The sequence below is a fragment of the Podarcis muralis genome, chromosome 4 (genome assembly GCF_964188315.1).
Source record: "Podarcis muralis chromosome 4, rPodMur119.hap1.1, whole genome shotgun sequence".
Taxonomy (NCBI): domain Eukaryota; kingdom Metazoa; phylum Chordata; class Lepidosauria; order Squamata; family Lacertidae; genus Podarcis; species Podarcis muralis.
Window position 1 is genome coordinate 59944097 of NC_135658.1, and position 17809 is coordinate 59961905.

At 38.9% G+C, this 17809-nt stretch overlaps 1 protein-coding gene across 2 annotated transcripts in view; it reads left to right on the plus strand.

The window, feature by feature from the left end:
- Positions 1-17809, plus strand: part of RPGR (retinitis pigmentosa GTPase regulator) — a 38362-nt gene that overhangs the window by 1260 nt on the left and 19293 nt on the right. Inside the window, exons 2-13 of one of the 2 annotated variants that reach the window (XM_077927382.1) lie at positions 497-622; positions 2635-2727; positions 3798-3860; positions 5173-5331; positions 6484-6663; positions 7327-7485; positions 8907-9062; positions 10813-10937; positions 11739-11924; positions 12589-12775; positions 14775-14881; positions 15934-15999. In XM_077927382.1, the coding sequence (XP_077783508.1) occupies positions 497-622; positions 2635-2727; positions 3798-3860; positions 5173-5331; positions 6484-6663; positions 7327-7485; positions 8907-9062; positions 10813-10937; positions 11739-11924; positions 12589-12775; positions 14775-14881; positions 15934-15999 (1607 nt within the window). The remainder of the gene's footprint in view (positions 1-496; positions 623-2634; positions 2728-3797; positions 3861-5172; positions 5332-6483; positions 6664-7326; positions 7486-8906; positions 9063-10812; positions 10938-11738; positions 11925-12588; positions 12776-14774; positions 14882-15933; positions 16000-17809) is intronic. The other variant, XM_077927383.1, reaches the window with a different exon arrangement.

Sequence of the window (17809 nt, forward strand, 5' to 3'; positions counted from 1 at the left end):
TTGAAATAAGGAATCTCACCTGTACCCAACAGCACTGCTTGTCATATCTGATAAAGTATTTGGACAATTTAATAAAATATTTGTCTCTATATTAGCAGAACTTTGGACACCAAGGGCAGAAAAATACACCCAAGGATTTTGGAATCTTAAAATACCTGAAGGGCTGTTACGTAGTTGCGTGTTTCCCCCTGTTTCAGCTTGTAGGTTGCAACCAATTGGTTCAAATTACAAGAACATTTTAGATTAAGCATAAGAACTTCCTAACAGCATGAGCTGTTCAGCAGTGGAGCAGACTGCTTCTAAAGGTGATACACTCTCCTTTTTTAGAGATTTCTAAGCAGAAGGTGAGTGTGCCATAGCAGTGAATTTCCTGCATCAGGACCAAGCTGAACTAGATTACTTTTGAGGTTTCTTCCAGATGCCATTCTCTCAGAAAGAAAGCTGTTAGAAGTAAAGTATGAAATAGAAATATTTAGGCTATTTTTTTCTTTTTTAGAATCAGGTGCTGTATTCACATTTGGAAAAAGCAAATTTGCCGATAATGTGCCTAGCAAGTTTTGGTTTAAAAATGACAAGCCTTTTCACATATCATGCGGAGATGAACATACTTCTGTTGTAACAGGTTAGTGTTTAAGGTTTTCTTTTAATTACTTTCTGTAGCAGCATTTCAGGAAAAACAAGTTAGCATTGTACTAGTATTTTCACAAATTCAAAATATTTTATTGTGAAGGTTCCTGTCCTAATCACACTGTGGTAGCAGTTTGAACCCACTTACTTGAGAGTAAGACCTATTGTATCCAGTAGGATATACGTCAAAGAAAGCATGCATTGAATTGCACTATGAAGGCCAAGTCCTGAGGTAGACTTGGATGTTTATACAGAAGTAACGATGTTTGCAAGATGGTAACATGACCTTCCTGTGTTTGTGAAATGGAAGTTTTATTTATTTATATTTTATTGAAGTAATTTCAATTAAAAGAAATAAACTAATACAGAAAAAAGAAGGAACAGTGAGGGGGAGAAAAAGAACAAAGATATATATAAAAGATATATAGATATACACACACAGACAAAAAAACAACAACTCAATATAAGATACTCCCATACATTCTTATTTAAATTTATATAGTGTTATTATCCTAATACTTACATAAATATGAAATGGAAATTTAGGTTTCATGTTGAGATATGTGCCATGAGCTTTGTTTGCATCTCCCTGGTCTAAAAACTTGAAAATGTATCATAAAAAAGCTGTTTCTTGATTAATTCAAAATTCAGTCTCTTGGTGATTTACTTTATACATATTTATCCAATATTTTCTGTCATCAAGAGAAGGGAAGCTTCTGAGAGCAGCTTGCAATCTCAAAAAACAATAAGCAATAAAGCAATAATTGTATACTTGGTGATAATACCAAAATTCAGCAGCAACTGAAGCCATGCAGTTTACAAGTCATCATTAACCCAGGACTAGAACTGGCTGAAATATGATGATCAAAGACTTAAAAGCAAGTGCTGATGTTCAAAGATCATCTGAACAATCTCTTTGGGAGACCAGTCCACTGGTATCAATTTTGAAAAATACTTACAGTACAATCCTTATCCTGGATCCACTGGCTGTTAGAGTAAGGTTACCAGATTTTTTTCAATGAATCCGGGGACATTTTTCAGCTTCCCACTAAACAAATGGATTTTGTCAGAGGACTGCTTTGTAAATCCGGGGACTGTCCCCGGGAAATGGGGACGTCTGGTAACCTTATTTAGAGTGGGGTGACTTTATAATTATTGTCAGCCTGGATAGCTCAGTTAGAGCATGGTTCTGATAATGCCAAGGTTGCAAGTTCGATCTCCATATGGGACAGCTGCATATTCCTGCATTGCAGGGGGTTGGCCCAGATCAGTGTTCCCCAACCTTGGGCCTCCAGCTGTTTTTGGACTACAATTCCCATCATCCTTGACCACTGGTCTTGCTAGTGAGGGATGATGGGATTTGTAGTCCAAAAACAGCTGGAGGCCCAAGGTTGGGGAACACTGGCCCAGATGATCATGAGGGTCCCTTCGAACCATTGAAGCCAGCTCCACGGGGCCATGGGTGCTTGGACACCCTCAATAATATAATTGTGGGGGCTGGGCACCCAAAAAGTCAATGAGAAAAGCCAGGCGGCAGTGGCCCTGCCTCCAAGAGAAAAGCAGTTCAGCTCTGCCCTCTGCAGCCAGCAAGCGAGGCACCATTTCGGGGGGGGGGGGTGTGTCTCTACCTCTGAGTCTGAGACCCTCACCATGGAAAAGAGTGCCTAACTGGCTGCAGAGAGGAGGAGCCACCAGCGCCCCCCTCCACAATGCAGACATGCAACGTCACACACACATGCCTGCACATGGTGTCTGTGACTTTGCACATCTGCTTTGCTCAGCGGAGACCCACAATCCTGAGGGTGAGATGGCACCCCTGCTTCCAGCTCTACAATATGATTCTGTGTGTTTTTGTAATATTTTGCAGTATATGAAGTGTACATGATTATTATTTGAGCAGGGGAGGATCAATGGCAAAAAGCCAGCCAAAGTTATTTCACATTTTTAGAGAACCTTAAAGCAAACTCATTGGTGATCACCCTTTTCCCCCCTTAATATATTCTGTAGAAAATGGTAAACTTTACATGTTTGGAAGCAATAACTGGGGTCAACTCGGATTTGGAACAAGGAATACTGTCAACAAACCAACTTGCGTGAAAGGTTAGTCTCACATATGTGGTTTTATAACAGATGCCGTAATTGAAAATGAGCGGAAGAATGAACTCAATCGCTAATACTTATGGTGATTCCTAACACCACTACTATAATAGCTCTCACTACATTTGGGACATAGGCACAACTTTCATATGAGAACTTTTAACAGCTATTGCTCCACTTTATTTAAAAGAGAGACAGAGAGAAAGGAAAACAAAAGGCTTTTGAGAATTGAAATAACCACAGTTAGAATATAACCACAGACAAAGCCTTTCAACTACAATTTATGAAATAGTAGAAAAAGCTAAAGAAGAAGATACATGCGAGTTTTTTTTAGCAACAAATAAACTTTGCAAAGCAAGGGGGGTTTCTTTTGTAGAAGGGTAATGACACTGATAAATTATTTTCATATACATTTTTTATTTAAGGCAAAGAAAAAACTAATATAGCTCTAACTCTTGACAAAATGCATAGTATTTTTATTTCTCCCATCATTTTAAGATTTAAGGTATTTGACAATCCGACGTTTTCTCCTGAAGTATGGGAATAAATCTATTTGAAAATATACCTTCTTTTATGATACAAGCCCATCCTAAATAACAGGACATGTGCTGTTTCCTGTGGTTTAAACTAAGAGGATGAGGAGTGAAAAAATCAATGTTTTGGTTTGTTTCTGGCCAGGAACACTTAAGCAAAGAGTATCAGCCTTGATTTACTCCCAGGTTAAGTGTGTATAGGACTGTGGCCTTAATGATCCATTATTATTATTAAAATGTCATTGAATTAGAACAGGTTCTATGGGCAAATTTGCAAAATGGAAAAACCGCAGCCAATAATACATTGCAAACTATTGTGTTGGTTGCTCTAGAATGAGTTCAAACCTAATTTCAGTGGCTAATGTGCACCTGTGGGTTCCATGCTGGTAACTTCTAGACTGGAGTATGGAAGGTCTAGCTTTTTGCCATTTTCCCACTTACCACTGATTTATGGTTAGTAGACAGTATGTAAAGTTGGAGCTTAATACATTCAACAATATTTTTTTTAAAAATGGTAACCACTTTCTATTTAATCCTCAGCTTTAAAACCAGAAAAAGTAAAACTAGCTGCTTGTGGGAGAAACCACACCTTGATTTATACAGGTACGTCATCTATATTTGCACATCAAATATCTTATGGCCGCTTTCTGTGCACATTCTAAGAAATAGTCAGAACCTTAAAAAAACAAACAAACCCATTATGTGCACCTTTTATATTGAACAAGACACTTGGTCCATCTGCTGTAAAATGGCCAGATTTGACTGGCTGTACCTTTCCTGAGGCTTAAGACAGCCTTGTCATCTGAAATTCATTAACTAGAAAATCCTGTGACTAAATGTCATCTGTATGCAATCATAGTATGTGATCTACATCTAAGTTGTGACCCTCCCTAATCCTCACTGAATAATTTTCAACTATCCTTAATAGAGCTGATTTTTTATTAAACAATATCTTGGATAAGATTTGCTTAGCAGTAGCTAACCTGTTCAGTGTGGTTAACCCAAATAAACCTCTGGTTACATAGATCTTTCTGTGGAGATGGTAATAGCAAGGAAGTCAGCTGTTTTCTTATTGTGAATTCAGGTAGTAAATCTGATGCTGCCATCCTACTGAGATGGAAACATTCAAGGTAGCTCCTGTCAATAAATTCCTGCAAGGCATTTATCATTTATAGGAAATTCTCCTTTCCTTATCACGGTAGAATTTAAAGTCTTCAGTAATATTGTGAAATGAATAATTTTGAAAATATTTAGATTCGATTGCCATTCTTATGTCTGTTTTCCCTTGTAAATTATGTACATTTTTCATTAAACATGAATTCATTTTAATCAGGACCAAAAGGTGTCAGGTTAAACACAAGAAAGGCACATGTTGTGGTTAATTAATTTAATGCCCGTCATTAACATTTGTAGTTTGTATGTTTGAGCAAGATTGCATTTAATTAACTTTGGCCTGAGTACACATGCTAATTGATTCTCATTGCTAGCTGAGCCTTTACCTGTAGCACAGGGGGGCTAAATTGTGAATCTTCTGGTGTTGCTGAGCTACAGCTTCCCCAGCCCCATTGCAAATTGTCTATCTCCGAGGTTCTTTTCCTTCTGTTTAGAAGGGAAGGAACAAAACAAGTCATTCCTAATTGTAAATATTGATTTCCAGCCATGAGCAGAAACTACTTTTACTATGCTATGCATATTCCAGTAGTATATTTTTGGAATGTAGAATCCTGCTGCAGAGCGATGATTCTTAAGAACTTAAATAGGAATTTCTACAGGCAGACTTTGAGCATTTGAGGGCACCAGGGATTGACCTTTTGTACATGGGTGAAAATAAACATGAGCTGGTCTGATTTTTTTAGGTTTTGCTGTTACTTCAGATGAGAGTGTGCTTATTCTACATGTGCTTTTCTGTGTGCAGAACAAGGAAATGTATATGCTGCTGGAGGTAACAGTGAAGGGCAGTTGGGATTAGGTGACACAGAGGAAAGAAGCACATTTCATCTAATTAGTTTTTTTAGTAACCAGCACAAGATCAAACAGCTGGCAGCTGGATCCTACACGTCAGCAGCACTAACTGGTGAGCCCAACAGCTAACACAAATGTGTGTGTGTGTGTGTGTGTGTGTGTGTGTGTGTGTGTGTGTGTGTGTTATTTGAGGCCCTTTAAATTTTCCAGTTGACATTTGTGGAAGCCTGATAAAAAATTCACTTTGCATATATCCAAGGACAAATGTATTGTTGCAAATACTAGGTGAGAATGTTGGCGATTTTGACAACTTGATACAGGTTTCCAGAAACATCCTTACTTGGTTCCTAGTTCTTGACTGAGGTACATCATTGAACAGCAAATGCTTTGCTTTGCTTAACTCTTTGGAAAGTATCCTGCCCTACAGTTTATTTATTGGGTTTTCCTATAATTTTAGGGAATTTTTTATGAGTATCCAAATATTATCAACCTATTTAGGTGTATAATAGCATATATTCAAGGGTGTCTTCATAGGCCCTTTGTAGCTTGACAGTTTGACTACCGCAGTCTCCTAGCTTTCAGATTGAACTGCTCCTAAATGTAGCCATTTTATGTGTAATTTAATTTCATTGCTGTCTTGATTTAAGAGAGAAATAAGTTTAGGAGGGCATAGCATTTAGCAATCTGTTTCCAGATACAACATGCTGTTTCTTATGCATTTGGGGGGAGGGAATCATGGTTCCAGTGAAGTTTTTACTGTGATTTTTGAAATTCAGCTCTCTATCATTTCATATACTATATTACAATATGCTTTTAAAATCCCCTTCCACCAAATTCCTAGTGTTTAAAACACCCTATGTTGTATTGCAAGGACTGCATTTCAGGAATCACAATATTGAGGTGTTGCTGTAAATTGGAAATACCATGTGTGGGGTGTGCTAGCTCCACAACCTCATTCCAGTCGCCCTGCACAATTTCAGTGGTGAGTGTCTCATAGAGACTTCTGCATAATGTAGAATGCTGGAAAGGAATCTAAACTGCATGGGGAGCCCACATGGGTAGAAGTAGGCTATGTGCTTCATACAGTTGCCCTCAAACATGTGGAGGGAAAGGGGTTTTGCAAAGCACAGCAGCCATGATGCAGTGGCCACGTAAGCCCTGAATAGGACTTACGTGGCCGCTAGATCATGGATCCTGGGTTTTGTAAAGCCAACTTATTTAAATAAGTAAATAATACACTTACAAAACTCTCTTTTCTTTTAAGAGGATGGACAGCTTTTTATGTGGGGGGACAATTCCGAAGGACAAATTGGTTTGGCTGCTGAAGCTAATGCATATGTTCCTCATCAAGTGGATGTTGGTAAACCCGTTTCCTGGATCTCTTGTGGATACTACCACTCCGCCTTAATAACACGTAAGTGTGGAAATCTGGAGAGATGCAGAGGTATGGTGCACTTTCAATCATTAAATCCGATTATGCCCCTTATAGTAGTTTGGGATTAGATTACCTGTCATTACTTGTTAAGAGTTTGGATTCTGTTTTTGCTTGGATATATGCTACTAATTTGGTGGTGGTCAGACCCTTATAAAGTATTGATCATGAACCTATTAATCTCTGCAAAAGTGGTTTGGGCTTATTATTTGGGGAAAACATAATCCTTAACATACAGATAGCTGAGATAAATAAACTGACAGATTCTGTACATAGAAGGTATGGATTTTGAGCATTAACTACTGTAGTGGGGAAATGGAAATGGAATTTATTGACTGTTGGAATAAGATCAGTAGTCATATAAAGCTGGTAATGAATTTATTTCTGTAATCTGATCTTTCTGCAATTTGTGCAGAGTTGTTGCAATATAGTTTGATGATGATGATGAATAAACTAATCTAGTGATGGACCTGTAATCTAAAAATAAAGTGGTGGTGTGTTTAAGTTTAAATACAACCCTGTCTTATGTTGTTGTTGTTTAGTCGTTTAGTCGTGTCCAACTCTTCGTGACCCCATGGACCAGAACACGCATTTGTCATAAAGGAGATACGCAAATAAATGCCTCTTTTGTCCTAGCCTTAGTCTCAGTCTTGCTGCTATGTTGTTTTCTTACAGGAGATGGAGAACTTTATACTTTTGGGGAGCCTGAGAATGGAAAACTGGGTCTTTCAAAAGAGCAACTGAAAAACTACAAGGTCCCACAACTTGTTTCTGGAATTTCTGGTAGGGCCAATAAGGTTGCCTGTGGAGGAGGACACACAGTAGTGCTTGCAGGTATACTAGCTTCTTGCTCCTCAAATTGTGGGCTCGTGTTTCAATCCCCACAATCCTAAACTGCTGAATCCACACATTTAAATGGGTCCACCTACATATGACTTAGCATATTGCATGCTGTATGTCAAAGATGGTGGAGACGATTATAAAATAGCTGCTTAGTTTCTGTGGAAATAATTTAGCAAAATTAATTCACAAGGTGTCAGTGGCAAATGGATGTAGTGATGGAAATTGTAGAGCAAAACTAAGTAAAGAAAAGTGATTTAAAAGTGATGGAAGAAGGGGCAGAATTGGCTAAGAAAAGGGACAATGTGAAGCATCTGTCTAGAGGCAGGTCCACACCATACATTTAATGCACTTTCAACACATATTTAAAGCACATGAGTTTCCCCCAAAGGTTCTTGGGAACTGTGGTTTTCCCCACACAGAAGTTCCCAGCATCCTTAACAAAGTATAGTTCCCAGGATTCTTTGGGGGAAGTCATGGGCATTAAATGTACATATTATGTGATTTAAATGTGTGGTGTGGATCTGCGTATGATCAGTCGTCCTCTTATATGATGTAGAGTTTTAGTGCTCGGTTTACACCATTTGCATGTATGCACAGAACTAGAACTAGTAGCTAAATTAGCTGTCAGTCTGGTGGTGATTTTACATAACCAAAGCAGAGACAGTGAAAAGACAACAACACTCAGGTCTTTGGCATGCTACTACTTAGGCTGAATCCTATGTGTTCTGGTTGATTCCTATTACTGACAACTAGGCTGAGATGTTAGTGAGACTAGACCCTTCATAAGTGAATAGGGGTAAAAGTGTTTACTGTTCTAAATAACATCTAACCCTCTTACTGAGGCTTTTAAAGAGGTGTGGTTTTATTTTGTTTCCTTGTTTTTTTGCTTCTGTATCTTCCAGCAGAGGGAGCTTTAATATTTTATTTAGTATAATATTTTGGGTTATGTAATATGATATTCTTACAATGATATTATGGGTTTAAATATATTGGTTATTCTCATTTTTAAAAATCTCTCTCTCTCTCTCATTACTTTTATTTTTAAGTACAAGGCCTGGTGTACACATCACATTGAACCATAGGCTAAAACAAAATGTGGTTTAGTGTGAACACATTGCATGTTGGTTCATGCTGCTCGGTTCCAGTGGTGCTCCACCTTCACTCCTGCTGTTGTGCAGTAGACATATGAAATGCTGTTTCCTCCAAACCACAAGCAGAAAATCAAGAGCAATTCTTGGTTACTACTCAACCACTCATTGATGAACCTGTGTTCAGATGACATGACAAGTCAAATTCTTCGGCATGCCAGGAATTGGGGAGGAACAGCATGGGAACCTTTGAGCAGTGTGCACTAGGAAACTTGGAGGATGGAAGACTATGGATAGAATATTAATCTCATGTATGTTTTTCAGAGGGGAAGGTCTACACATTTGGCCTTGGCCAATATGGGCAGCTTGGACATGGTACATTTATTTTTGAAATTTCTGAACCAAAGATAGTGGATTCTTTGAGAAAGCATAAAATCTGTAACATTGCCAGTGGGGAAAATCATACAGCTTTAGTAACAGGTATGTATGCGGTTAGCTATGAAATGTATTTGCAATGCTATTGGTGTATTTTTGTGCATAATACAAATTTTTCCTATTTTTAAATCTGCCAGGTCACAAAGAGATACGTAAAACTTTTCCTGTGAAACATTTAAAATAAAATTTTCTCAAATTAAGACTCAGAACAGCTGAAAGGGACCCTCTGGGGCTAAGGGCAAGTTATATAAACAGAAACTCCAGGGAGTACCATTGAAGAAAGGAATTCTTCTATTGTTTGAATCAGTTGTTCCTGCTGAAGGGGCATTTCTGAGTTTAACGGAGCCTTAAGCAACAGGGGGACTCGGAAGAATATGTGTTTGTATTTGTTTGCGGTTCAGGAAAGCGTGGTAAGAGTGTCCTTTTGGTGGAATGGGGGAAGGATATGACTATGAGATTTTAAAAGTTACCAAATATTAAATATGTATAAATGGAGGTGACAAGACCCTGGTGGTCTTAAATGTATTTCATAGTAATTCTTATCTATATGTAGTTTATTAAACAAAACAAAAAGCCATGCAACATGTACAGCACAGTCCTATACTTGCCTCCTCAAAATGGATCTCAATAAATTCAATGGAGTATACTCTCTGGTGTGAGTATTGCAGTGACATTTGCTTAGTTCATATTCAGTGGCCAAATCATGGGCTGAGCGTTGGGTCGTGCTTGAGGTTTGTGTGCTCTTTCCTCCACAATATCTCCTTCACATGCTCTGACATACTCCCTGGTGCAGGCAAGCCATAATTGGTAATTAAGTCTGAACTGGACAAACTGTGGTATGCCTACAAATTAGAATGGGAATCCATGGGTTCATGATGCATATGTGTGATTTAACCCATTCTTATGATTTTAATGGAAATTGCGAACCAGGCAAGAATATCAGTGGCAGCTGCTGAAGTGATTAGACAGGCTTAATGGGAAGCACTCTTTTCAGAAGAGTGCAAAACCTGGCTTGTAGTACTCAGTTACCAATCGTGAATATACATCTTAATTTAATGAAGTCATCAAGATCACTGAAAAAATCTCCACACTGTGCAATAAATATATTCACCAGATGTGTTTTCCTGTTCGTATGCTAATTTTATTTTAGCATAATTAATGTAATTCAGAAGATACATGACCCTTCTGCTAATGATGCTAGCGGTTTTTCTGCTGCAAATCTATTTTCTGATCAGCTTGCCTTCTCTAGTTTAATCAGCTTGTATGTACTTCCTATAGATTTGGCTCAGTAACTGTCCATTTTTCATGGCCTTAATGGTCCTAGTGGTTGATGAAGATTTAATATTGAAGGGTTAATACCTGCGTTGTAAATAGATGTTCGGGTTTTTAAGGTAAACTTGAGGAAGCGGGGTAATCCTGAAGGCTAGAATACAATATCTACTCTTGATACTTTGAGCACTAACTCCTTATTTTTACTGGTTCAATGGTTCCATTAGGAAGCAATTGACATGGAAAACTTGAGAATGTCAACATTCCAAAACATTCAAATGTAATAATATTATGAACATCATTTTCATAGCTGTATGTTTTACATTAGCCAGATTAACTTTTTTGTTGTCGTTTTCCTTCCTCTAGTTGGAAAACCTATGTTACAGGTTGAAATACTTATTTCAGAATTTTTGCTCTTGGAAAGAAAGTGATTCTCCTTTCTAATTAGTTGTTGTGGCTTCACCCACTGCTTTTTACACACTGCTGCATTACATGTTAGTAAACATGCTTCTTTCTCCACATTTAGAGAACAGCCTTATGTACACCTTTGGAGATGGACGGCATGGCAAATTAGGGCTTGGGGAAGAAAATTACACAAATCAGTTTTTTCCTACGCTGTGTTCCAATTTTTTGGGGTTTGCTATACAGTCGGTAAGGCCTCATTTTTTCTTCATGCTCTGAAATACTAATTCAGTATATCTCATGTTGTACTTAAAGGTACCATATTTAGAGGTCATCCATATGTTTATACCGTGCTATATTTTCAAATTGTAGATAAGCACTGGATACATTTGTATTTCTTGGTATGTTTTTTTTTTTAATAACTGGTTTACTTTTTTCTGTTTAGATAGAAAAATAGATTTGTATGAGGTGTTTCTTTGTGATCAAAGCCAGTGCTGCACTGTGTGCACTGTAAACTATTTGAAGAAATGAACATCTTTAAGGAAATTTCTTAGATTCTACAGCAGATTCTTAGATTTCCGTATAGCAGTTGCGATATAAACCTTGCTACTTAATGGATTTTTTCACATCAAGGCTACGCCCAGCCTGTCACTATTTTGCCAAAATAATCATATTAGGGTGAGGTATCAAAATAAGTTTGCCAAAAAGGCACACTGTTTCTATCCCTTCCGCAATTGCTTCACAGACAGAGTGAGAGTGAGTGAGTTAAGTCTCCCTGAGACAATCACTTAGAAAAAGAGCACCACCAAATGGTAACCTCACACCAATATCTCATTTCTTTCCATTTAGAGTCTCATATTTGTCACGTTGGCCTTGCTCAAAATACTATGATTTGGAAATGATGCATAACATGTTGAGGGACCGTAATGGTGAAAGTTCTGAAGATTGTACCAAATCATTAGGAGTGTACTTTCTGCTTAGGTTTCCCCTTCCTATGTACCTGCAAAGTTTACAGCCTCCATTAATCCCTGCATTGACTTTGTACTGTAGGTCTCCTGTGGTGGTTGTCACATGCTAGTTTTTGCCACACCGAGGCCTAAAGAACTGGGTGAAACTCATGTGTCAGACCAAAAGGAACACCACTTGTCTGCTGTGGTCTCTGAAGTGGGTGGAGATGCATTAGTAATAGATACCTTCCATCGGACGTTATCGGCACGCTTGCGGCGGAGAGCAAAGGTATATTTTAAACTGTTTCTACTGAGCTTCAAAAAACGTCAAAAGACAACATGATCACACCTAGTTGCTATGCCACAAATCACCATCGGGGGCAGTGCAGGCTGTATATGCCAAAGGCCAAGAGATTCACTAGGAAACACTTGGAGGAGAACTGCTTGACTTTCAATATTAAAATCTCCAGGCAGCTCTACAATAAAGTACTGACATCCAAGATGGTAAACCCTCCCTAAGTTTTTTTTTAATTGAAGAGTGCCTTGAAAATATCTGCATTATAAGTAAATAAATAAATAAATAGCACATCAAGCTATACTTGACTGGTAATTTATTGTGGTAATAATTCCTTTATTATGTCTTTCTTTAACTGAACAGTAGGTGCAGCCTCTAACTTGCATGATTGTAGTTTTACTTATACATGCAGTTTGAACTTACTATAGCCTTGGTATTTTCATCTGTCCTGAATCTGGCCAGGGAAGATCCAGCACACATTGTAGATGATTTCCTGACTTCAAGCATTACTGCACTGTAGGCAGATTCACAGCGCTCATTCTAGGGAAATGAAAAGCAAACACTGCCCTCAATCTACCCCTCATTGTATCACTGTCCTTTATTGGTTACCTTGAAGTGACTCAAAAGCTGCTATGCTTTCTTTTCACCCTTTCACAAGGACAAATCACCGGAACAGGTTAGCCGGCTGGTACGAACACTTCCTCCACTAGGAGAAGGTCCTTCAAAGCTTGCATCCTGTGCCATCAGCAACACTCTCCCCCTTGGTGTACTCAGATCAAACCACCTTGACTCAGAGGCAGCTGATGGAAGTCAAGGCACCCAATCTGCTTTGGATGGTGAAACAGGTAAACAAATGTTTTATCACCAGTTTCTGTTATGCTCCTATAAATCATTTGTGGGGGGTTTTGAGCATCAGGGGTCCTTAAAACTGCAATGCGGTTATCACTTAGAGTCTCACTTGCTGATTAAATAATCAGCTGTAATGTTGTTGTTGTTGTTTAGTCGTTTAGTCGTGTCCGACTTTTCGTGACCCCATGGACCATAGCACGCCAGTCACCCCTGTCTTCCACTGCCTCCCGCAGCTTGGTCAGACTCATGTTTGTCGCTTCAAGAACACTGTCCAACCATCTCGTCCTCTGTCGTCCCCTTCTCCTTGTGCCCTCACTCTTTCCCAACATCAGGGACTTTTCCAGGGAGTCTTCTTTTCTCATGAGGTGGCCAAAGTATTGGAGCCTCAGCTTCACAATCTGTCCTTCCAGTGAGCATTCAGGGCTAATTTCCTTAAGAATGGATACATTTGATCTTCTTGCAGTCCATGGGACTCTCAAGAGTCTCCTCCAGCACCATAATTCAAAAGCATCAATTCTTCGGCGATCAGCCTTCTTTATGGTCCAGCTCTCACTTCCATACATTACTATTGGGAAAACCATGGCTTTAACTATACGGACCTTTGTTGGCAAGGTGATGTCTCTGCTTTTTAAGATGCTGTCTAGGTTTGGCAAGGTGATGTCTCTGCTTTTTAAGATGCTGTCTAGGTTTGCCATCGCCTTTCTCCCAAGGAGCAGGCGTCTTTTAATTTCGTGACTGCTGTCACCATCTGCAGTGATCATGGAGCCCAAGAACGTAAAATCTCTCACTGCCTCCATTTCTTCCCCTTCTATTTGCCAGGAAGTGATGGGCCCAGTGGCCATGATCTTCATTTTTTTTGATGTTGAGCTTGATGACTTCTGCATATAAGTTAAATAAGCAGGGAGACAATATACAGCCTTGCCGTACTCCTTTCCCAATTTTGAACCAATCAGTTGTTCCATATCCAGTTCTAACTGTAGCTTCTTGTCCCACATAGAGATTTCTCAAGAGACATATAAGGTGATCAGGCACTCCCATTTCTTTAAGAACTTGCCATAGTTTGCTGTGGTCGACATAGTCAAAGGCTTTTGCATAGTGGATAAAGCAGAAGTAGATGTCTTTCTGGAACTCTCTAGCTTTCTCCATAATCCAGCGCATGTTTGCAATTTGGTCTCTGGTTCCTCTGCCCCTTCGAAATCCAGCTTGCACTTCTGGGAGTTCTCGGTCCACATACTGCTTAAGCCTGCCTCAGTTGTAATACTGAGCAACATAAAGTGCAATACATCTACATAACCTGGGCAGGGATATGTGATTGGAATTTTTTTCTTTGCACCATGGCCTCATTTGCCTGCCACTGAAAACTTAGCTTATAGTTTACTGTGAGCATGCCAATCCGAGTGTTCAGAAGAAACTACAATCCCAGGCTTAGCATTATGTCTGGACCAGAGACTGTAGTTTGCTTTGCTCCATACAAACCAAGATCTGTACTTAAGTTTTGCTTTTGACTTACGAATTGTGGTTTGTTTGAGCAAAACAAGCTGCTATATCTGCCTTCAGACATAACATAAAGTCATGGTCTGTGGTTTTTTCCTCCCATGTGCTAATAGGAAGGAGAAAAGTGGCCCAGACTGTATGTTCATGGTAAACCATTAACTATTGTTTAACCAGATACGTGAACTGGGCCATGAGAGATCTGTGAATGGGGTCTCTGTGCTTTTTTGCTTGCTTTTCTCAATTAAATAAGCCTCCCCACCTCCATATTTGCTGCCATTTGACCCATAGGGCAAGCAAAATATGCAGGCATCATTATGGGCAGAAAACACATTCTTCCTTTTATTGTATTTACTGAAACAAGATTACTCGTCCTGCCAGTTGGGACTGCCAGGAACCCTTCTGTTTCAGTTCTTTCTCGGTAATTAGAGGAGCATCCAGACTTCCTTTTCCTCAAATAAGTGCACACATGAATAACTGTATATCCTGTGTTTTGTTTTAAAGGAGATAAGAAAGAGGAGAAAAATGATGCAGAAGAGAGCTCAACAGAAGATGATTCAGATGAAAATGAGGGTAGAACCCTTGGGAGCACCACAGATGTCTTGAATATGGTAATATTTATTTATTTATTTTGTCTCCACAGATCTCAGGGGGCTCACAACATAAAAATACAGTACAATATAAAAGCACAAAATACATGATAAAAACACGGACAAAACATCCCACAAACCAACAACCCCCTCCCACAAACACATCTACTACTAGTGATTGTATTTATACTTTGGTTTGTGGCTGAGGTATAACTGTTTTCCTGTGGAGTGTCTGGTGGCAGTAGCAACAGCAGGAAGAGCACAGGAATCTTTCCTGGGCCACTTCCACACTCCACCGTTACAACATAGAGAGAAAATGGTTTAATATGGACATAATGCTCAACTATGGTTTAGTGTTTCAGGAATGGGCCATGGGCTTGTGCAACACCTTCCTCCTCTCCTCCAGTATGACCATGAGGAGATCAAAAACATTCACATCTGTTTTCAGTTAATCGCAGTTTAACACTATGACCAGCCTATATATAAACTGATTAATTTTCACTATGGTTTATTAAAACGACTCAACTTCATGAAAACTGTTACAAAGTAGACCTGTTTTAGTAAACAGAAGTTAAGTCTAGCCACAGTTTAGCTTGGAAACTTAACACTAAACTGTGGTTTCTTAAAAACTGAAACAAGAACTTCCAGTCTCCTTGCAACTGCTGGAGAGGGAGGGTGTGGTGCACAAGCCCAAGTCCACTTTGGTTTTACTGGGGACCTCTGTAGTGTAGTATTTAGGTAGCAAGAAAATTTGCATAGTTCTGGATAAATGTTTTGCATTAATGTTAGTTAAAAGGATCAGGTAGGAGGGGATGGAAAAGACCTCTGCCTGAGATCTTGGAGAGCTGCTACCCCTCACAGTAGACAGTAATGGGCTAGATAGGCAACTTGTTCTACCAGGCAGAAGACAGATTCTTACATTGCTATAATTCTGGTACTTTGGGCATCAGGCTGTTAGTCTGGAAGGTATGTTGAGATCTTCTGGTTAAAAAGCAGAGTTCATGAATGTGTATCTAATGCTATTTTGTTAGCTAGTTGCTGTTATTTACTACTCTCATTAAAATGCTTTCCAGACCCATGTGATGAGAGTGAATCCCGTTGACCATTCCTTAGAGTTAGCACCAGTACAAAAACAGAAGGTACTGCCAATTTATATATGTATTTTATCTTTTTGTTTATTTGTTTATTTTTTTAAAAAAAATATTTTATCTAAAATGTGGTTATCTTTCCTGTTGCTATAAAACATTAACTACAGTAACTCTACTGATTCTAGTTTTAAAAAACACCAAAACAGGTAAATTTTAAATTTAAGGCATAAGAGTTGTCACACAAAATAATTTAATGCATCTTTTGTTTCCGGGAACGTATTTAGGATAAGGGCAAATCTTTCCCCACACCAGGTTGCTTTTCTGCTTATTAGTAAAAAGGTAAAGGTACCCCTGCCCGTACGGGCCAGTCTTGACAGACTCTAGGGTTGTGCGCCCATCTCACTCAAGAGGCCGGGGGCCAGCGCTGTCCGGAGACACTTCCGGGTCACTAGCGAAAGGTTTATATACATTGTTGTTATTTTAAAAATTATTTTGAGCAGTATACTTTTTCATCAGGGGCTTGCAATGGGAAAGCGGGCAGAAGAATCCTGCTGTGCAAGTGGAATTGTGCTTATGTCTCTCTGAATCTTGCCCATTTTCTTCTTCATCTTTTATGTTACCTTCATTTATGATCCTCTTCCATCCTGTCAAGCTGCTTATGTTCCCTTTTCATGTTCTGATTTATTTGCCTTTTGTCTTCCTCTCATTTTATTTGTAACACTCTCCTTTCTTTTGTTCCCCCTTTTCTTTCTTGCTTCCCATGCGGAGTAGAAGAAAAATAAAAATGGGAAACTGGATATTCATGGTAAGGGTGGGATGAAAGAGTCTGTTCCTCCCAGAGTTCAGAAGGTTCTGGAATTGGGTGGTGCATCTTCTCAGGTGGAACCTACACATTCAGAGTGTCTAGGAAAGGATCCCAATTTAGAAAAAAGTTTTTACGATGCTTTTGTGAGGAAAATTAAAGCTGGTAAAAAGTACTCAAAAAGTAAGTCTGCACAGGCCATTACTGATAGGGCACTGAAGCCTGACACTGACCAGACTATTAAAAAGGAATTTAAAGTAGCAAAAAAGGGAAAATTGGACCAAGTAAATTCAACCCCTCAGGAGCTGCCATTCAGCCATGCTAGTGATGGTATGATAGAAAAACACTATGTGGATTGCCAGGAAAATAAAGCAGAAGCTAAAGTAGTGAAATCTGATAAATATGGCAAAATATATGTGCAAGGTAAAGAAAACAATGAAAAACAGAGAGAGTTTAAACACAAGGAGATATTTATGAAGCAAACAGCAGTAACTGTGTCATCATCTTCAAGTGAGGAACCTAGTAATGAGTCAGCAAAATATGTTCTTCAGATAAACCAGTTTAATTATGGCAAAATAACAAAGAGAGAAATGGATGTAGAAAACAGAAATATAAATTGGGAGAAGGAGCAAAATAAAGAAAAGGGGTGTTTTGAAGATACCAGTAATCAAGCTCAGAGTGAAGAGAATGAAAATATAGATAGTTCAGATAAGGCTGCCAAGTTAGAAGAAGAAAGCGGGCAAGACAATGAAGAATGTGGAGTGGTTGCAGAAGAAGCTGAAAACGAAGAGGAGAAGCAAGATGGAAAAAATGACAGTGAAGTAGAATCTGAAGGTGAAGAAGCTGAAAATGAATCAAATAAAGAAGATGACCCCATAGCCATCGACAGAGATGAAGAAGTTAAAATGCAGTCTAAAGCAGAAAATGTGGATAGGCTGGAGAATGAGGTGGAAGAAGGGAAAGTTGACACAGATTTTGAACTGCAAGAGGAAGAAGCAGAAGAAGAAGATATAGATGAGGCTGTAATGGAAGAAAAATATGAAAACATAGAGGAGGGTG